At 35.9% G+C, this 18,108-nt stretch overlaps 1 protein-coding gene across 1 annotated transcript in view; it reads right to left on the bottom strand.

Moving 5' to 3' along the window:
• Nucleotides 1-615: 615 nt before the first annotated feature.
• The window catches only part of LOC101900009 (segmentation protein Runt), a 114,384-nt gene continuing 96,891 nt past the window's right edge, over nt 616-18,108 (bottom strand). The window contains exons 4-5 of the mRNA XM_005176988.3: nt 4,350-4,541; nt 616-1,783 (exon numbers count right to left, since the gene is read on the bottom strand). Coding sequence (XP_005177045.1) covers nt 927-1,783; nt 4,350-4,541 — 1,049 coding nt within the window. The 3' untranslated portion in view covers nt 616-926. The remainder of the gene's footprint in view (nt 1,784-4,349; nt 4,542-18,108) is intronic.

Here is an 18,108-nt window from a genome sequence, read left to right as displayed (position 1 = left end):
GGTAAGCATCCTCAGTACAATAAATAACCGATTATCCGATTTGTATTTAAAAAATATAAAATATATAAAGTCCAAGTAAAATTAAATTTTTAAATATTTTTTTTATTTAAACTTTATAACTGTATTCGGTTTTGTTAACAGAATTTATACGTTAACATTGAAATATGTATAGCTACAATTCTAATTACATATGGCTTATAATTTAATTTCAAATATATACAAATATATTTTTATTTTTTTTCTATGTTTATTTTTAATATTCAATACATACATTAATGTTAATGCACAAAATTCCATACTTTTTTTTTCTTAAATATATCTTAGAATATATTAAAAATTTTATGATAATTTTCAGATTTATTTTTTTATTATTTATTAATACATAAAAAATAATTTCTAATGACTAGATTCGTATATAATTCATTAATATGCATTATGTGTTTGAGATCAGTTTTTTTTGTCTTTTGATTTTATTTCTTTGAAAATGAAAATGTTCAGAAAAGTTATGACAAAAAATCTAAATAATTTTTTTATTAATTATTTTTAGAAATTTATTTTTTTCGGTTTAAATTCGATATGTTGTTTTTATATTTAATATTAATTCTATTTAATTTTCGTATATTTCCTTTGGCATATGTATGGTTGACGCAGATTACAAAATGAGAGACTATACAATTTTTAGAGTTTCAGGGATTTTATTAGAATTGTTTTTTTGTTATAAATTTTCTAATTAATTTTTTTTTAATTTTTAAAAATTAAGATATGGAATTCATTCAGTTTCTGTTCACAACAAGGTTTTATCGTTTTCTTTCTCCTCCAATTTACACTATATTCAGCTCATTTTCTGTTGCATTTTTGATTTCATTCTCCATGATGTCCTCACCCAAACTCAAACCCAAAGCCTGGCCAATGGCTTTGCGCAGTTGCTAGTAAGGTCGCCAAACATCGGAAGCCTTTGGTGTACGGCAGCGTATGGGACCATATGAACTACTCGCCGAGCGTGAGGTATTGCTAACATCATCCAAATCTATGGTCTCCACGGGAGAAGGCGATCTCTGGCTGGATGTAACCGGGGGAGGTGTGCTATTGCTCACAAGTTTAGTCTGGTCGGGCACTTCGGAGCCACTATGTGAGACCAGGGTAACACAGCGTTTTATTAAATTAACACCATGGGCAGTTTCGCTATTTCCAGGCAAGTTAGATATTGGTGTCGCCGATGTTGTTGCCGCTGCTGCTGCGGATGCTTCTACGCCACCATTTAGAATTGACTGAGCGGGGGCATTATTTCGAAACCATGGGAATTCATTATAATTTCCATAGAGTTGAGTATACAACCACTGACTCGGCTGGGGTAGCAGAGGATTTTGCAAAAACAACTGGGCCGCCAATGCTGGATTGAAGGCATGCGGAGGAGTGAAATTCGAGGCGAATCCCGAAAACAATTCTGTTTTTCTTAAGGCTGGATTACGTTGTATCAAAGAGGTGAAAGCCCCACCATTACCGCTACCTTGAGTCATGGGTGGTGAGGTGCTACGCTGCTCATCATCCTCATGAATGGATGATGATTTCCGTGGCGATCCTGTCACCGATATGCTATCACTTTCAAAACCGGCATCAATGTTGTTATCGTTGTCACTCGTCGTGGTCGTCAAAGGCGGGGAGGTGGTAAGCGAATGATGTGCCAGCCCAGCTGAGGTTGTGGTCGGAGAACCTTCAGGACTGGTTGTACTGTGGGCCGCACCAATTGCTGAGAGCTGGGAGAGCTGGGATAGATGGTGGGGATCTGAAAATTTAAAGAAAAAATATAATTTGTCTGTATTTTTTTTTTTTTTTTTTTTTTTTTTTGAGACGACTTAGTCTTCTAAAAGCGTTTTTTGTGGGATAATAGAATTTTTTTTGGGGGCCTATTGGGGCCGTTTGTGAATGGAACAAGTGTTTAAGGTCCTATATCGAAGACAATGATGAGACCTTCTCAGAGACCAATGAAAGCTCTGACCAAAAGCGCTTTTAAAAGAGGGTGAGAAGTACTTTTTGAAAAAGAGACCAAAAGGTCACCTCTTAAAAGACTGGAAGTTCTTCTCATAAAAAACGAGAATGTATTCTCATAGAAGGTAAAATGACTTCTCATAGAAAGATGAAAGAAATTCTCCAAGAGTCATCTCAAAGAATACAAAAGGGTCTTTTTGTAGGATACCTAGAATATTTGTAGGTCTTTTCATAGAGGTGCGGTCTTAGACGACCGAAATGTCTGTTCTAAGAAGACCAGAAGATTTGGCCTTATAAAGTAAAAAGATCCTATCTTAAAAGACGGGAAAGTCTGGTCGAAGATGACCAGAAAGTCTTGTCTAAGAAAACAATAGGGCAGGCTTTCAGACGACTAGCAGCTCTGGCCTTTGACGACCCGAAGGTCTTAACTCTGAAGACCATATTATCTGGGCTAAAAATATCTGGGCTTCGAAGACCAGACGGTCTGGAAATCTGAATTTAGAAGAGAGCTGAGAGAGAAGAGCTGAAAGTTGGATTAGAACACCGAAAGATCTTGTCTTAGAAGACCAGAAGATCTGCTCTTAGAAGTTCAATAGATCTGGCCTTAGATGACGAGAAAATCTGGTCTTAAAAGACCAGAAAATCCGGTCTTAGAAGACAAGAAGGTCTTAAAAGACGGGAAAGTCTGGTCGAAGATGACCAGAAAGTCTTGTCTAAGAAAACAATAGGGCAGGCTTTCAGACGACTAGCAGCTCTGGCCTTTGACGACCCGAAGGTCTTAACTCTGAAGACCATATTATCTGGGCTAAAAATATCTGGGCTTCGAAGACCAGACGGTCTGGAAATCTGAATTTAGAAGAGAGCTGAGAGAGAAGAGCTGAAAGTTGGATTAGAACACCGAAAGATCTTGTCTTAGAAGACCAGAAGATCTGCTCTTAGAAGTTCAATAGATCTGGCCTTAGATGACGAGAAAATCTGGTCTTAAAAGACCAGAAAATCCGGTCTTAGAAGACAAGAAGGTCTGGGCTTCGAAGATCAGACGGTCTGAAAATCCTGATTTAGAATACCAGAAAATCTAGCCTGGAAGTGCAAAAGATTTGGTATTAAAAGGCCAAGGCCTGTTCTCAGAAGACCAGAAGGTCTGTTCTTAGTACACCAGAAGATCTAATCTTAGAAGGCCAGGTTTTAGAAGACCAGAAGATCTGGTCTCAGAAGGCAAGAAGATCTAATCTTAGAAGACCAGAAAATCTGGTCTAAATATCAGAAGACCAAATTTCAGAAGACCGAAAGATCTTGTCTTAGACCAGAAGATTTGGTTTTAGAAGACCAGAAAATCTGGTCTTAGAAAACAAGGAAATATGGTCTTAGAAGACGAGAATATCTGATTTTAGAAGACCTGAAGATCTTGTCTTAGAAGACCGAAGATGTGGTCTTAGAAGCCCAGATGATCTGGTCTCGGAAGACCAGTAGACCTGGTCTTAGTAGACAAAAAAGTCTGGTCTTAGATGAACAGATGGCCTGGTTTTAGATGACCAAAAGGTCTGGTCTTAGAAGACCTGAAGATCTTGTCTTAGAAGACCTGAAGATCATGTCGTAGAAGACCAGAGGGTGTGATCTTAGGAGACCTGAAGCTCTGGTATTAGAAGACCGGAAGATCTCGTCTTAGAAACCCAAAATATGCGGTCTTAGATCTGTTCTGAGATGACCTGAAAGTCCGGTTTTAGAAAACCAGAAGGCCTGGACTCAAAGGACCAAAAGGTCTGGTCTTTGATGACTGGAAAATATGGTCTTAGAAGACGAAAAACAAAGAACGTCTGGCCTGAGAATACCAAAAGGTATGGTCTGAGAAGACCAGAAAATCTGGTTGAGAAGACCAGAAGAACTGCTCTTAGAAGACCAGAACTTCTAGTCTTAAAATCAAAAGTTCTGTTCTTAAAAGACCAGAAGAAATGGTCTTAGAAACCTAGAAGATCTGGTATTAAAATATCAAAGGATCTGGTATTGAAGACCGGAAGTTCTGATCTTAGAAGTCCAGAAGATCTAAATCTGGTCTTAGAAGACCAGAAGCTCTGGCCAAAGAAGACAAGAACATCTGGTCTTAGAATGCCAGAAGCTCTGGTCTAAGATCTGAGTCTGAGTATGTTTAGCATGGACTAGATATACATTTTTGAGGCCCTTAACTAAATACAAATCGTTTCGTGCTCTTCTGTAAAATTCGATTATTCTGTAAAATTCGATTATATATTAAAGACCCCTAACATCAGGATATACCTTCCTATTACAGTAACATTTTCCTGAGATCTTTTCTAAATTCAAAATTTTAGTTTTTTATTTCCGAATTTTGTCAGAAAAATTCTTCTTACCTCCAACTCTGTTTAAGGCCTGACGATCCAAGGCACCAACATGTCCGGGAAACGCTGCCGGCTGATGATGAAAGAATGGACTGCCATGAGGGAATGGTGGTCTGCCCAATGCCGCTGCATGGCCACCACCCAATGTTCGCCAATCGGGTGCATGTAGATGTGAATGCATTCCCACCAAATGATGAGCAAAACCTTAAAAGACAAAGAAGACGAAATAAATACAAACTTCTAAAAAAATCAATATTTCAAATCATAACATGAAAACACAACCCAACCCGGCTATCCCACAAATTCCACAAAAAACTGGGAGTCTAACATCACAAAACCTTGCCACAGTGAGGCCAAATATTGGCCGCTCATTTCGGGTTAGTTTCTTACCGCCGGCAAATAACCGCATATGAGCAACAAACTATTCAACAGCAACAATTTAAAACCAAGCCACATAGGCTGGTATATAAGAAACTAAATATATATTTATATACAACTTCCAGACAGGGGTGTAGCCCCTAGACAAAAGCAAAAAAGGCTGTCTTTGTCTTGGATTGCCAAAATCATTAGAGGTTTTGCTTTTCCCCCAAAAAAAGGCCAAAAAAAATGATATAGAACACACCCTAGTTTGAAAAGGAAAAAGGAATAAACACACTAGAACATTAACCCTCCTTGGTTTAGTAGGCTCTTCACTTTGGCCGGTGAACCTACCGAGTTCTAACCCAAATGCAACCGTCTCAAAAAAAAAATTCAGCCGAAAAAATGGTTTAAAAAATATGTGCAGAGGCAACACCCGCATACAAAGGCACTCTCACTCATTCATGTATTTTTTCAGTCGCAACTATCAAACTCACAGTGAGACACCTACACATGTGTAGGTTTTTATATACATACACATACATATATGTATGGTCTCAGGCTCACTCACACTTCTGCAGGCGCAAAGAAAAGACACCTCCGTTCAGACTCTGTGCAAATCAGCCTTTTTTTAAATGTATTAGTTTAGTTTTTGTGTAACTAGCAATGTATTTGTAAATAGTTTTACATGTATGCAAGTCCCAGTTTTTAATATATTGAAGTCAGCCAGCCATCCGACCAAACGAGCAACCGCCCGACCAACCAACCAACCATTTTCGGTTTACACCAAAAGACGCCATTATTTGGTTGCATGCGACCGCCACACTCAGCCAGGCAATCACTAGTTTTTGGTTTAACCAACATTTTGTTGTTATTATTGTCCAATTTTCTTTACTCTCTTCCTTTTCTACTCTCACGTCGTCTTATGATGTGTGTGTGAAGAACTTTAGTTTTCTAGAGACTCTTGGAGTTATGTATGGCCAACGACGAAATGTGCAATTTTGATTGGAGGGAAAGGAAAGAAGCTGAACTACAGTTTTGGAAGGCTCGTAAAAATATTTAAAGTGAATGTCATTAGGCCCTATTTTTTCATAGGGAAAATCAAGGCAAAATCCCTTACTTTCAAACAACATGAATATTGAAATTCCCAAATTGTATCCCAAAAATGGTTCTCTAAAATAAAAATATCCCTATTCCAATTTTCAAAAAAAAAAATTGTTCCTAAATTTGATGCATTTGGCGATATAAATAAGGATTTTAAGAATATCGAAATATTTTCCAAAAAAATATTTTTATTCAAGAAAGTTGAGTCTTATACAGGGTGAGATGAAAAAACTGCAACCAATTTCAGACTGCTGTCATTTCTAAGCCACTCGTCCGACACCTCTTAAAATTATTCCAGTGACAGCTCATTATATTTTTTACAAGCGTACAAAAGCATTTTGGTGAGAATTTTCCAGAAAACAAGTTATTCGTCATGAAATTCAAGCGTGATGGTGTGATTTCTTTATATTTGACTGGAAAAACACAAGTGCCTATCGTTGGAGCACTCCAGCATTTAAATGTGAATAAATCTTTTATGTCTCGTACCATCGCTCGTTATCGTGATACTGGTAGCGTAGCCCGAAGTCAAGGAAAGTGGACGGAAGAAAATAGCAACATCAGCAGAAATGGTTCGAAAAGAAAAGAAGCGACTTGATCGAAACCCGCTTCGCAGTAGCCGAAAAATGGCTTGTGAGCTGAACATATGGCAATATTCCATTCGGCAAATCGGCGGAACTCGGGGTAAAGCCATTGAAATTGCAAAAAGCGCAAGACCTTACACCGCAACAGAAAGAAAAAAGACTCGAAAGAACTAAAGAGTTGCTTCGCTTGGCCAAAAGTGGTGAACTGCCGAATTTGGGTGTCTTCGATGAGAAAACATTTGTTGTCCAGCAGTTTGTAAACTAACAAACTGATTGTGTTTACTTGCCAAAGAGGTCAGCTGAAAATGTACACCTTCGGTTGGCCACCAGAACTCAAGAGCCGGCCATGATGATGGTGTGGGCCGCCATAACTGCCGATGGTTGCTCTCCACTCGTATTAATCGACCGTGGCATCAGAATAAATGCCGAATATTATCGCGAAATATTCTGGAGGGTATATTAAAGCCTTGGGCACGCAAACATTGATTCAGACCTTCAGATATTTTCCCAGAAGATTTGTGGTCTTCTCCTAAAAGATGCGAGGATCTTCTCCTTGAAGGTCTGTGGATCTTCTCATAGAATGACAGTTGATCTTTCCATAGATCTTCTCTTCCATAGAAGACATTTTGTCCGCAAACCTTGAACATTCCAACTGGACTCAGAACCATCGCACTCAGCATGCTCCACTTAAGTACGGTTACAAATTGAGGTTCCTCGCTTCATGTCCAGCGCACAATGGCCACCAAAATCTGCGGATACCAATCCGTTGGACTATTGTGTCTGGAGTATTTTGGAAAGCAAGGTTGGCACCAAAAATTACCAAAGTGTCGATCACCTCAACCAAGCGCTTTGCCGGGAATGGGCCAAAATACCGCAGAGCAACATTCGGGCAGCGTGTGGCGGTTTCATTGGCCGTTTGAAGGCCATAATTTTGAGCAAAAGGTGACCAACTCGAACAAATCTAAATTTATTCTAAAATTTAATGCCAATTCATTTCATTCAATAAAATTTAGAAAAAATGTAAAAATTGTGGCGTTTTACTTTGTTGCAGTCCGAATTTCCTAAAAACACTTCGGTACCTATTTGCCACAATCCACCAGTGATCCATATTCTAAATCAGTACACTTGCAATTCGAATTTCCGCCAATATTGACGGATATGTTAAATTTCATGTTTCCAGCCTTAGCCATTTCGGCTCGGCGTTGATGAATTAGTCAATCACTCATCGCCATGATAATCTGCCATACGAAAAGTCTTTGGTGTTGGTTGACATTTTGACGTTATCCCCTTTTTGGTCCAGGTCACAATGTCCATCCAAGAGCAAAAGAGCTTTAAATTAGCTACCATTAAAAGTTTATCCCAAAAAATGGGTATTTTGAGGAGTCTATCCAATTGTCAATATTGTCAATATTTACTTGGTGGAGGGTATATGAACACTCCGTTTAGTCTACCATGCTCTAAGGCATCATAAGGCATAGGTTCGAAGTTACTAAACCAATCAACCGCCTTTGTACAAAATATTTTGGGGCTTTCGGTAACAATTCTCTAAAAGTAAATTTAAACAAGTACCTGTACACAGGTTGAAATAAAAAAAACTGCAACAAAATCTGACGCCATAATTTTTACATTTTTTTAAATTTTTTTGAATTTAAGCAAAAAATGTCGGAAATAGCATCAAATGTTAGAATAAGGTTATATTTGTTCGAATTGGTCCCCTTTGGCACTAATTATGGCCTTCAAACGGCCAATGAAACCATCACACACTGCCCGAATGTTGCTATGCGGTATTTTGGCCCACTCCCGGCATAGCGCTTGCTTGAGGTGATCGACACTTTGGTATTTTTTAGTGCCAACCTTGCTTTCCAAAATACTCCAGATACAATAGTCCAACGGATTGATATCCGGAGATTTTGGTGGCCATTGTGCGCTGGAAATGAAGCAAGGAACCTCATTTTGTAACCATTCTTGGGTGGCGCGTGATAAGTGCGATGGTGCTGAGTCCTGTTGGAATGTCCAAGGTCTGTGGCCAAAATGTTTGCGTGCCCAAGGCTGTAATACACCCTCCAGAATATTTTAGCGATAATATTCGGCATTTATTCTGATGCCACGTTCGATTAATACAAGCGGAGAGCGATCATCGGCTGTTATGGCGGCCCACACCATCACCATGGCCGGCACTTAAGTTCTGGTGGCCAACCGAAGGTGCACATTTTCAGCTGACCGCTTTGGCAACTAAACACGATCATTTTGTTTGTTCACAAATTGCTGGACAACGAATGTTTTCTCATCGGAGCGGAGAAACCAAATTCGGCAGTTCACCACTTTCGGCCAAGCGAAGCAACTTTTCAGCTTTTTTTAGTCTATTTCCTTTCTGTTGCGGTGTAAGTTCTTGCACTTTTTGGAATTTCAATGGGTTTAACCCGAGCCCGTTTTTTAAATATTTGCCGAATGGAATATTGCGATATGTTCAGCTCACGAGCCATTTTCAGCCACTGCGACGAGGGTTTCGATCAAGACGCTTCTTTACTTTTCGAACCATTTCTGCTGATGACGTCGGGCTACCCTACCAGTATCACTGTATCGACACAAAGACTTATTCACATTTAAATGCTGAAGTGCTGTAACGATAGCCACTAGTGTTTTTCCAGCCAAATATTAAGAATTCACACTATCACTCTTGAATTACATCACGAATAATTTTTTTTCTGGAAAATTCTCACCAAAATGCTTTTGTACGCTTGTAAAAAATATAATGAGCTGTCACTGGAATGGTTTTAACAGCTGTCGGGCGAGCGGCTTAGAAATTACAGCAGTTTGAAGTTGGTTGCAGTTTTTTTCATCTCACCCTGTGTAGCTTGGCATATTTTCACGCCATTTTCTTAAATTTTATCCTTTTTTTGCCAAGAGGCTATTCCAAAATGGGCAGAATGGTCAGAATCATGAGGATCGGGCCATATGTGCGACCTGTAACTACAAGTTAACAAGTTACAAGTTAACATGGACAGATCGACTTAGCTATGCGAGATGGGAAGGTCCATATATTACATCATACGTGCAGAACTAATATTTCGGGCTGTTAGCCCAATCAAACTTATAATACCCCCAACGCATGGTGCTATGGGGTTTAAAAATTCTTTATCATGGATCTTTCGTTAAAAATATCAGAATGTTCTCATTTCGAACTAAATTGCCATTCAAAATACTAAAATATCATAGGGAAACATACAAAGATATAGAGAGATTACAATATATATTTTTTTAATTATTTAAGCAATACATAATCCTGAAGTACGATTATAATTCCGATTGTAGACGAGAAATGCTAAAAATCCGACCCTAGTCTTTTTCTTAATTAACCAGCTGCCCCACATCGATTTTATTATTTAGTGTCGCTTATATTTAATTCCAAAACCGAAAATTCCACCCACCAAGTCAATCAAATGCATTTAAGTTGAATTTAAATTTCTTCAGATATTCTGCAGAAAAATATATTTAACAGCTGTTCGAATCTTAAGTTAGTTAAAACCAAAACCAAAAATTAAGTCAACGTCGCCATTTGTGGAACAATTTTTCTTAGCTTCGTCATGACACTTGAAATAATTGCATGACTATTTCAATGTGTGTGTTGCGTGTGTTTGTGAATTTTTCCCAGCAGTTTCCTATTTTCCATTTTTGGGTTTTCCATGTTGGCCAATGTGGGTCGATGAGGTTGCCATTGTTGGTGTTGGTTTCTCTGTTTTTGACTTTCAACATGGGGAGCTAGGGGCAAACATTTCAAATACACTAACATAACTACCACTAATACCAACACAAAATAATAACTACACATACATATATCCCGGACCCGGAGTCCCTATGTACCCCAATATATATACACAGACAGAGCAACGACACTCTTGAACTTTATTTTGTTGAATTGTTGTTATTATTGGTCTTCCACTAATACAGGGGCAGTGGGCAAAAGTTCCTGGGAGAGAGAGAAAGAGCGAGAGTGTATTTCGTAGGTGCATGTCTGTCGATGTGTGTGTGTGTGTGTGTGTGCAAAGAGACCATAGTTTGGAAAATGGTAGTGGCTTTACTTGCACTCCCACTAAAACCTAAATATGTGGTTCTGTAAGGAAACCTTAGTGCTATAAAGGGTTAGCCACGATGGTGTCAGTTTTGGGGTCGGGTTTTCTTGCCTTGCACACACACACACAGACACTAATGCGCGCACACACAAGCAGACAGACTGGCAGGCAGGACCAAGATCTCGGCCATGAACGAGACACCACTCACGTTGACATTCAAGAGCAAGACATTTGTATGCTAAACATAAGTTATCGCTGCCACAGTCACCGCCACCGTTACCACCGCCGCCAAAATTACTCACACACACACACATAGCCAAACACCCACATTCACCACTCATAAACATTTGCACACATTCACTCACTTACACTCATGCGGTGGCGAAGACTGCCATGCACAGTTTTCTTGGCCGCATACAATTGTACAATAATCATTGTAGGTTAATATAAGTCAGTGTGTGTGTGTGTGTATGTGTCTACCAATGTCTGTATGTGTATATGGGTCGGTTCTAACTTATGAACGGGTTCTCTCCACATGCACACTCGTCTATGTACACACACACGCATATGAGTCTCATTTTGAGTCAATCGCAGATGTATGCGGCTGGCTGGCGTGGTTAAGTTTTGTGGATGTATGAGTGTGGTATGATAGCTGGAGGGACATAACGTGGTCCCATTGGTGCGCCGCAAAAAGCTTTCTTGCTTTTGCTTTTCCTGTCCTGAAAATGTTTAGCTGCCATTGCTACAGCTGCTGTTGCTGTTGCTTTTGGGTAGCTGCTCTACGAATTGGGCTACTACAAGTGTTTGTCATCTTGGTATTTATGTGTGTGTGTGTGTGTTTGAATATGCCCAAAGAGAGAGAGTGTGTGTGTGTGTGCATGCTTGTCGCTATGTGTCTGCAGCATAAATAATTTGCATGGGTAAATGCATATTCGAATGTACTTTAATGTCGTATTATATATATTAAAGGAGCAGAACAGTGTGTGGAATATAAATATGAACAAAAATTACTCTAAGAATATATAATTAATAAATTTTCAAAGTTGGAAATTAAAGATGGGGGTGATCTGGGGCGTATGACTTTGCTGATCGTGGTGAATCATATTATGTATACGTCCACATGCACGCCTTTTAGAGTTAATTTGTCAACCTTCATTTCAAAAGAGAATCGGATATTCACATTAAGAATATATTTCGAACATAAAATGCAATTGAGCAATTGGATTTTCAAAAACCAACAGAGGTATAACTGTAATTTTTATAAAAATATTTTTTTTTTTTTTCAAATACCAGCAGACCTATAACCTTGAATGTTGATACAACTATTCTTTGAAAGGACAACAAAGCTACAACCGTAAATTTAATATCCATTTGCAAAATTTGGATTTCTATAAATGTGTTTTCAAAAACAGGGATATAATTCTTAATCTTTTGCAAATCTCTTTTCAGAGATTAATTTTTTCTAGGACGAACAGAGATTCTCCGTTTTATACCCTCTACCATAATATGGAGGGTATATCAAGTTTGTCATTCCGTTTGTAACACCATGAAATATAAAAAGTATATATATTCTTGATCGGCATAAAATTCTATGTCGATTTAGCGATGTCCGTCCTTATTGTGGAAATCACTCTAGCTTCCGAACGAAATTAAGTAGATTGATAAAATTTTACTCAAATGTATATTATGGCTGCAGGACTTTTGGAATTGAAAATGTAGCTCCACGTCTTCGTACAGCCCCCATATAATGGCACCTCCCGATATTCGGTATTTTGATGATTTTAGCGACATCATTCACCGGAATTGTTTCAAATTTGCCATGGATATACATAGCTAGATCTATTTAAAAAATATATATCCTGAAACTGATTTTCTTCAAAAAGGCAGAGCTTGAAAAGCGTTTTCGGGCTTGCTAAAATTTGTCCATATTAAATTGCACATCCTCTGAAGCTACAGAATTGAGGCTACTTTCCAAGCTCTATTTTAATACTCTCTACCATAGTATGGTCATTCCGTTTGTAACACCTCGAAATATATAATTAGACCCCATAAAGTATATATATTCTTGATCAGCATTAAAAATAAATTTCGCATTTAAAGTTCCTAATAGGTACCACAATTTATGACAGAAAATTGTCTATGAAGGTCCAGGCCCCCATATAACGGTACTTGAAGTTCGAAATGAATACCACAGCCTAAGACAGAAAATTGTCTGTGAATATCCACGTCTTCGTATAGCCCCTGTATAACAGCACCTTCCGATTTTCGGTATTTTGATGATTTAGCGACATTAATAACCGATTTTTTCATGTTTTGCATTTGAATATTGTAATGGCCTATAACAACTTAGGCAAGTAGGTCCATGTCGTCGTATAGACCCTAATATAACGTCTACATTCGGTATTTTTTAAAGTTTAATAGAATTTTTAACGGATTTTATTTTTTTGAAAATTGCTAAATTAGTTACAAATTATGGAGAGTATTCAAGTTCGCGGCCGAATTTACAGCTTTTTTTACTTGTTTTGTATTCTTATAAAAATATTTTTAAAGCCAAGATTAATCCAAAATTGTCCTGGATTTTCCAAACAACAAAAAAACCTATTGTCATGAATTTTTGAGTTTTTTTTCTTGCAACTAGCTTATTTTGAAAATATAAACTGCAAGCTTAGTACCACTCAACGTTGCAACAAAAACAATATTTACGAGAAAAATTCAGCAGATTACGAAAATAGAGCACAAAAGAGAATAGGGCGTTTAAAAAGTTTACAACGCAAAACAACCTAAATAGGAAGAGCAACGAATACCTATTCCACATTTTTAGAAATTTTCAGACAACAATACCAGGATTTTCGATCAAGAATTAAAAGTCCGAATATCACGAGAAACCCTGGTACGTTGTTGCTATTATCCGCAAGTGACCCCTCATTCCAAGATTCTAGCTCCAATCATTCAACCAAAAACAAATTGTACCAAATTTAATACCATTTATTGCAGTTCCTACACGCGAACTTGCACGAATATATACAAATTACGGCTTTAGCCCTGAAATGTCTTCCTAACGTATATGAATTCTTGGTAGGATCTTATGACAAGTAATTTTGTAGAATATTTTGACTTGCTACAATTCCGTGTAAAGTAAGTTTTTCGCCATAGTAAAAACACACAAAAGGACCTCTTTTTTGACGCGCTTCAGGATTAAAATGTTCAACCAAAATATTCCTCGTGTTTTTATTTGCAATATTTTGCGAAAACCCATAAAATGTACAGATTCGGAGGAATCTTTATCCGAAAATTTCTAAAGTGTGAACAGGAGGTGGAAATTTTTCGCATTGAGGTTTAATTTGCCCAGTGGACCCAAAAAGATATTTCCAATATTCTTTAAAATTCACGGTCTTAAAAAAATATTACTAAAATCCATGACGTTTAAAATATATTTTAAAATTCATGGTGAAGTTCCTTAAAGTATTCTTTAGAATCTATTTTTAAAAGTCCTTGAAAAATATCCAAAAAATTCAAGGTAAAATTTCCTTAAAAATATTTTTATAATCCATATGGGTCCTTGGAAAAATATTCTTAGAAATGCACGTTTAGAGGTTCTTACAAATATTCTAAGAAATTTACTAATATATGTATTTCAAAAATATATCGTGGAGGTCAAAGGTCCTTAAAAAATTCTGTAGAATCCACTTTTAAAGGTCCTTAAAAAATATGCTCAAAAATCCACGTCCTTAAAATAATGCTAAAAATCCACGTTTATAGGTCTTTAAAATGTTTTTTTTTTCTAAAAAAGGCCCTTAAAATACGATAAAAAGTCCTTCACAAATATTCTATAAAATCCACGTTTAAAGGTCCTTGAAAAAGATATGCTTAAAAATCCATGACCTTAAAAAATATTCTATAAAAAGGTCCTTAAGAAAATATTTCTTAGAATCCAGGCCCTTAAAAATATTCTTAAAAATACACGTTTAAAAGTTCTTGAAAAATATTCTTTAAAATACACGTTTAAAAGTTCTTGAAAAATATTTTTTAAAATCCACGTTTAAATATCCCTGAAAAAGGCTTAAATATACGTTTAATTATCCCTGAAGAAAGACTTAAATCCACGTTTATAGGGCCCAAAAAATAAAATCCACATTGAAAGGCCTTTGAATAAAATATACTTAAAAATCCTCGTCCCTAAAAATGTTCTTTAAAATTCAAGTTTTGAAATCGACGTCTGGAGATATTTAAAATATCCCAAGAAATCGATGTCTGGAAGTCCTTAAAGAATATATTTTAAAATGCACATTTAAAGTTCCTTTAGAAAAATATGCTTAAAAATCCACGTTTAAAGGTCCTTAAAAAATTCTTTGAAATCTACGAAAAAATAATTAAATCCACTTTTATAGGTCCTTGAACTATATATATTTTTTTAAATCCACGGTTAAAGATCCTTAAGAAAATACTCTTTAAAATTAACTTTTAAGGCCCTTGAAAAATATTCTTAAAAAATCCTGGTTTATAGGACCTTAGAAATATTCTATGAAATCCACGTTAAGTTGGATCCACATTTAAAGGGCCTTAAAAATATTCATTAAAATTCACGTTTAAAGGTCCCTGAAAATATTTTTAAAAATACAAGTTTAATTGAATTCACTTTAAAATTGCCTTGAAAAAAATATTCCCCAAAATCTACGTTTAATTAGTCCACTTGTTGGTCGTTCTAATGGTTCTGGAAAAAGTCAATTTGTAATTAAATTGTTACCATTTGTATAGAAGTACCACATTTGGCCTTAAATAAATTTATCAGACTGTAAGGCTATGTAATATGAAAGAATTCGGAGACCTCCTTAAATAATTATATAAATAATTATAAAGGACATATCAGCTTTTGATTAAATTGGAAACTCCAAAGAATCGATTCTTAAATTTGCAAAGCTACAAGGTAATATACGATACACACGTTGGGTTAACAAACACCTCCGTAGGGGTACTAAGGGGTACTTCAAAAATTATTAAGACTTTATTTTTCGCCAAATCGCATTTTTTTATATTTTTGGCTTATATGAATAACAAATGAAACAGACAAGCGCTTACTTGCTGACCTTTTGTTTAAGATGGTCAGATACATAAAAGCCCCACTACAAGTTTAGGTTAGCAAAATTCAGGGGTTTAGTTTTCCAACTGGACATTTAAGAAAAATGTTCAATTAGAAGTTCTCCAAATTCCATAAAGTAAAGAAATGCGAAAATTATCAAATATCCATCAAGAAATAACCTTCGCCTTAATAAGGCAAAAATTTCAAATAAAAAGCATTTGGGAATAATTAGAAATTTTTTCGAATTGAACTTTTGAAACAAAATGTATGTAAATTTAGAGTGCAGTAATTTCCTAAAATAAGATTTCTATAATGTCCACGATTAATAAAAAATGGGATCAAAATAATATGGCCCACGAATGTCATTTATGATTGATGGTAACAGACCCAACCCCATATGTTTATGTGAATTTTATTTAAATATAATTTCATGACCCGATATACTTTCCGATTTCCACAACCATATTACTATCCAATAATACGTTTTTGAACCAAATTCCATTAGAAACCTCTTTCCAACCACACACAGGTCATTCCACACATTTTTTATTAACGCAGCCTGCAACCCAGTATCCTTCGTCATACGAATAGAAGTCTTATGTTTCTCATCACAATGTCACAAAAATATATAATGAAAAATAAACTTCTTAACCCGTTTTACCGTCGCTTTTCATCTCTTCATTTTACCGTCGGTAAAATCATATTTCTTCCCGTAACTTAACAAAATCATCTCCCTTTTTGTGTTTTTTTTTTTCTCTGTGTTTTTTTCCTGCTGTTGCTTACCAATAAACCGCAAATTTCGAACCCACAAAATACATACACATCTTCACCACAAAACATCTTAACCATAATTCACCACATCTTAAAATGTCACATACAATTTTTCACTCATTACTCAAAGAATCTCCAAAAGGAAGAAAACACACACAAACATACACAGGCACACACACACTCGCACACAACATTGCACCTGACCGACTGGGCCCCAATGAAAATAAACGACCAGAGATTTTCATGGCAACAAAATGCCTCCTTTTCCAAGAAAATGCTCGTCTGCAAATCAGCGGTTGTGCTCAGTTTTATTCTCTCATTATTCACTCCATACTCAGATTTTACCACTTTCACAGAGGTGAATTTCATTTGGCCTACTCAAAATGCCACAACCTGCGCAGAGAGTACAAATTCTCTCTAAAGAGGTTCTTTGCCTTTGCTTCCCTACTCATATAAGAGTGTGTGTGAGCTGTATATGTATTTGAGTGTCTGCAATCGCAATGTTTCGAGTCTTTGCAGTCAGTCCTTTGTTGTTGCGAATCTTTCTTTCCCTTCTTGACCATGGGTCCTTATTTCGAGATTCTATATTGGAATGTTGTTGTTGTTCCAGTTGTTCTTGTTGTCTTTTTATGTTTTTCTCATTTTAAATCTTCTTTTTTGGTTTTGTTGGTCACATTATTTGGTTTTGTAGATGTTGGTGTTGTTTTTCTTCATTTTTTTTTTGTTCTTGTATCTAAATAAATAAATTTTATTTTTCTTTTTCTTTTCTATTTCAGGGACCAGCAGTCAGAGTATATGAATGAATGTGTACATTATATAGCTGTATAACATTGTATGTAAGTATCTTGAAGTAGTTGTACAGAATTATTCTATATTTCATATTTAAAGAAAATTTGAAGTTTAGTTTTAAAGTGGAATTATTTAAATCTCAATGGAATTTTTGTATTTTGCAAAAGGAAGAAAACATTAATTTTTAAAAATTCTCTTTTATCACTAAAGTCTTGGTTATTTTATTTTGCAAAATTGAACGAAAAGGGTTTCTGATTTTTCGATTTTATACCCAATACTTATTGATTTATAATTATACTTTATAGCACCACGTGAGAGGATATAAGATATCTGTTTTTGCTCCGAGGTGTGAAAATTGCAAATCAACTTCCCCCTCACATATTTTCGAACTATTCCGACTTCGATGACGACTCAGTAGTCAAAGTCATGTTTATTTTATAGAATGAGATACTTAGGTTTATATTATCGCCTATCACTGATCAGATACCTTTAAAAATGTAAAAATTCTGAACATAGGCCACCATTCGAAAACATCAATGTATTTTCTAGGATGTATTAAAAGGTCAAGCATATAGTCTAAAAAGGCCTATAGGGGGATTATTTATGAATTATGAGCTTATAAAAAAAATGCCAAATCAATACCAATTTAATCGAAGATAGAATCAGATATCTTCATATAATAATATTATACGAGAGCTATACGTTCAGCTTTATATAGCTTAGGGTATATATTCTATAATTAAAGGTCCTTAAAAACTTTTTTGAAATCAACGAAATGCTTAAATCTTATTAAACTTTATATTTTGCAAAAACCCTGGTTAAAAGTCCTTAAGAAAAATTTTTTTTTTTGAATTAACTTTTAAGGTCCTTAAAAATATTCTTTGAAATCCACGTTTAAAGGTCCATGAAAAATATTCTTTAAAATCCACGTTCAGTTGGATACACATTTAAAAGTCCTTAAAAAATATTCTTTAAAATTCACGTTTACAGGTAATTAAAAATATTTATAAAAAGTCACGTTT

Source organism: Musca domestica, unplaced genomic scaffold, assembly GCF_030504385.1.
Source record: "Musca domestica strain aabys unplaced genomic scaffold, Musca_domestica.polishedcontigs.V.1.1 2, whole genome shotgun sequence".
Classification (NCBI taxonomy): Eukaryota; Metazoa; Arthropoda; class Insecta; order Diptera; family Muscidae; genus Musca; species Musca domestica.
The sequence above is the reverse complement of the archived record's forward strand: the minus strand, read 5'-3'. Positions and strand labels throughout refer to the sequence as shown.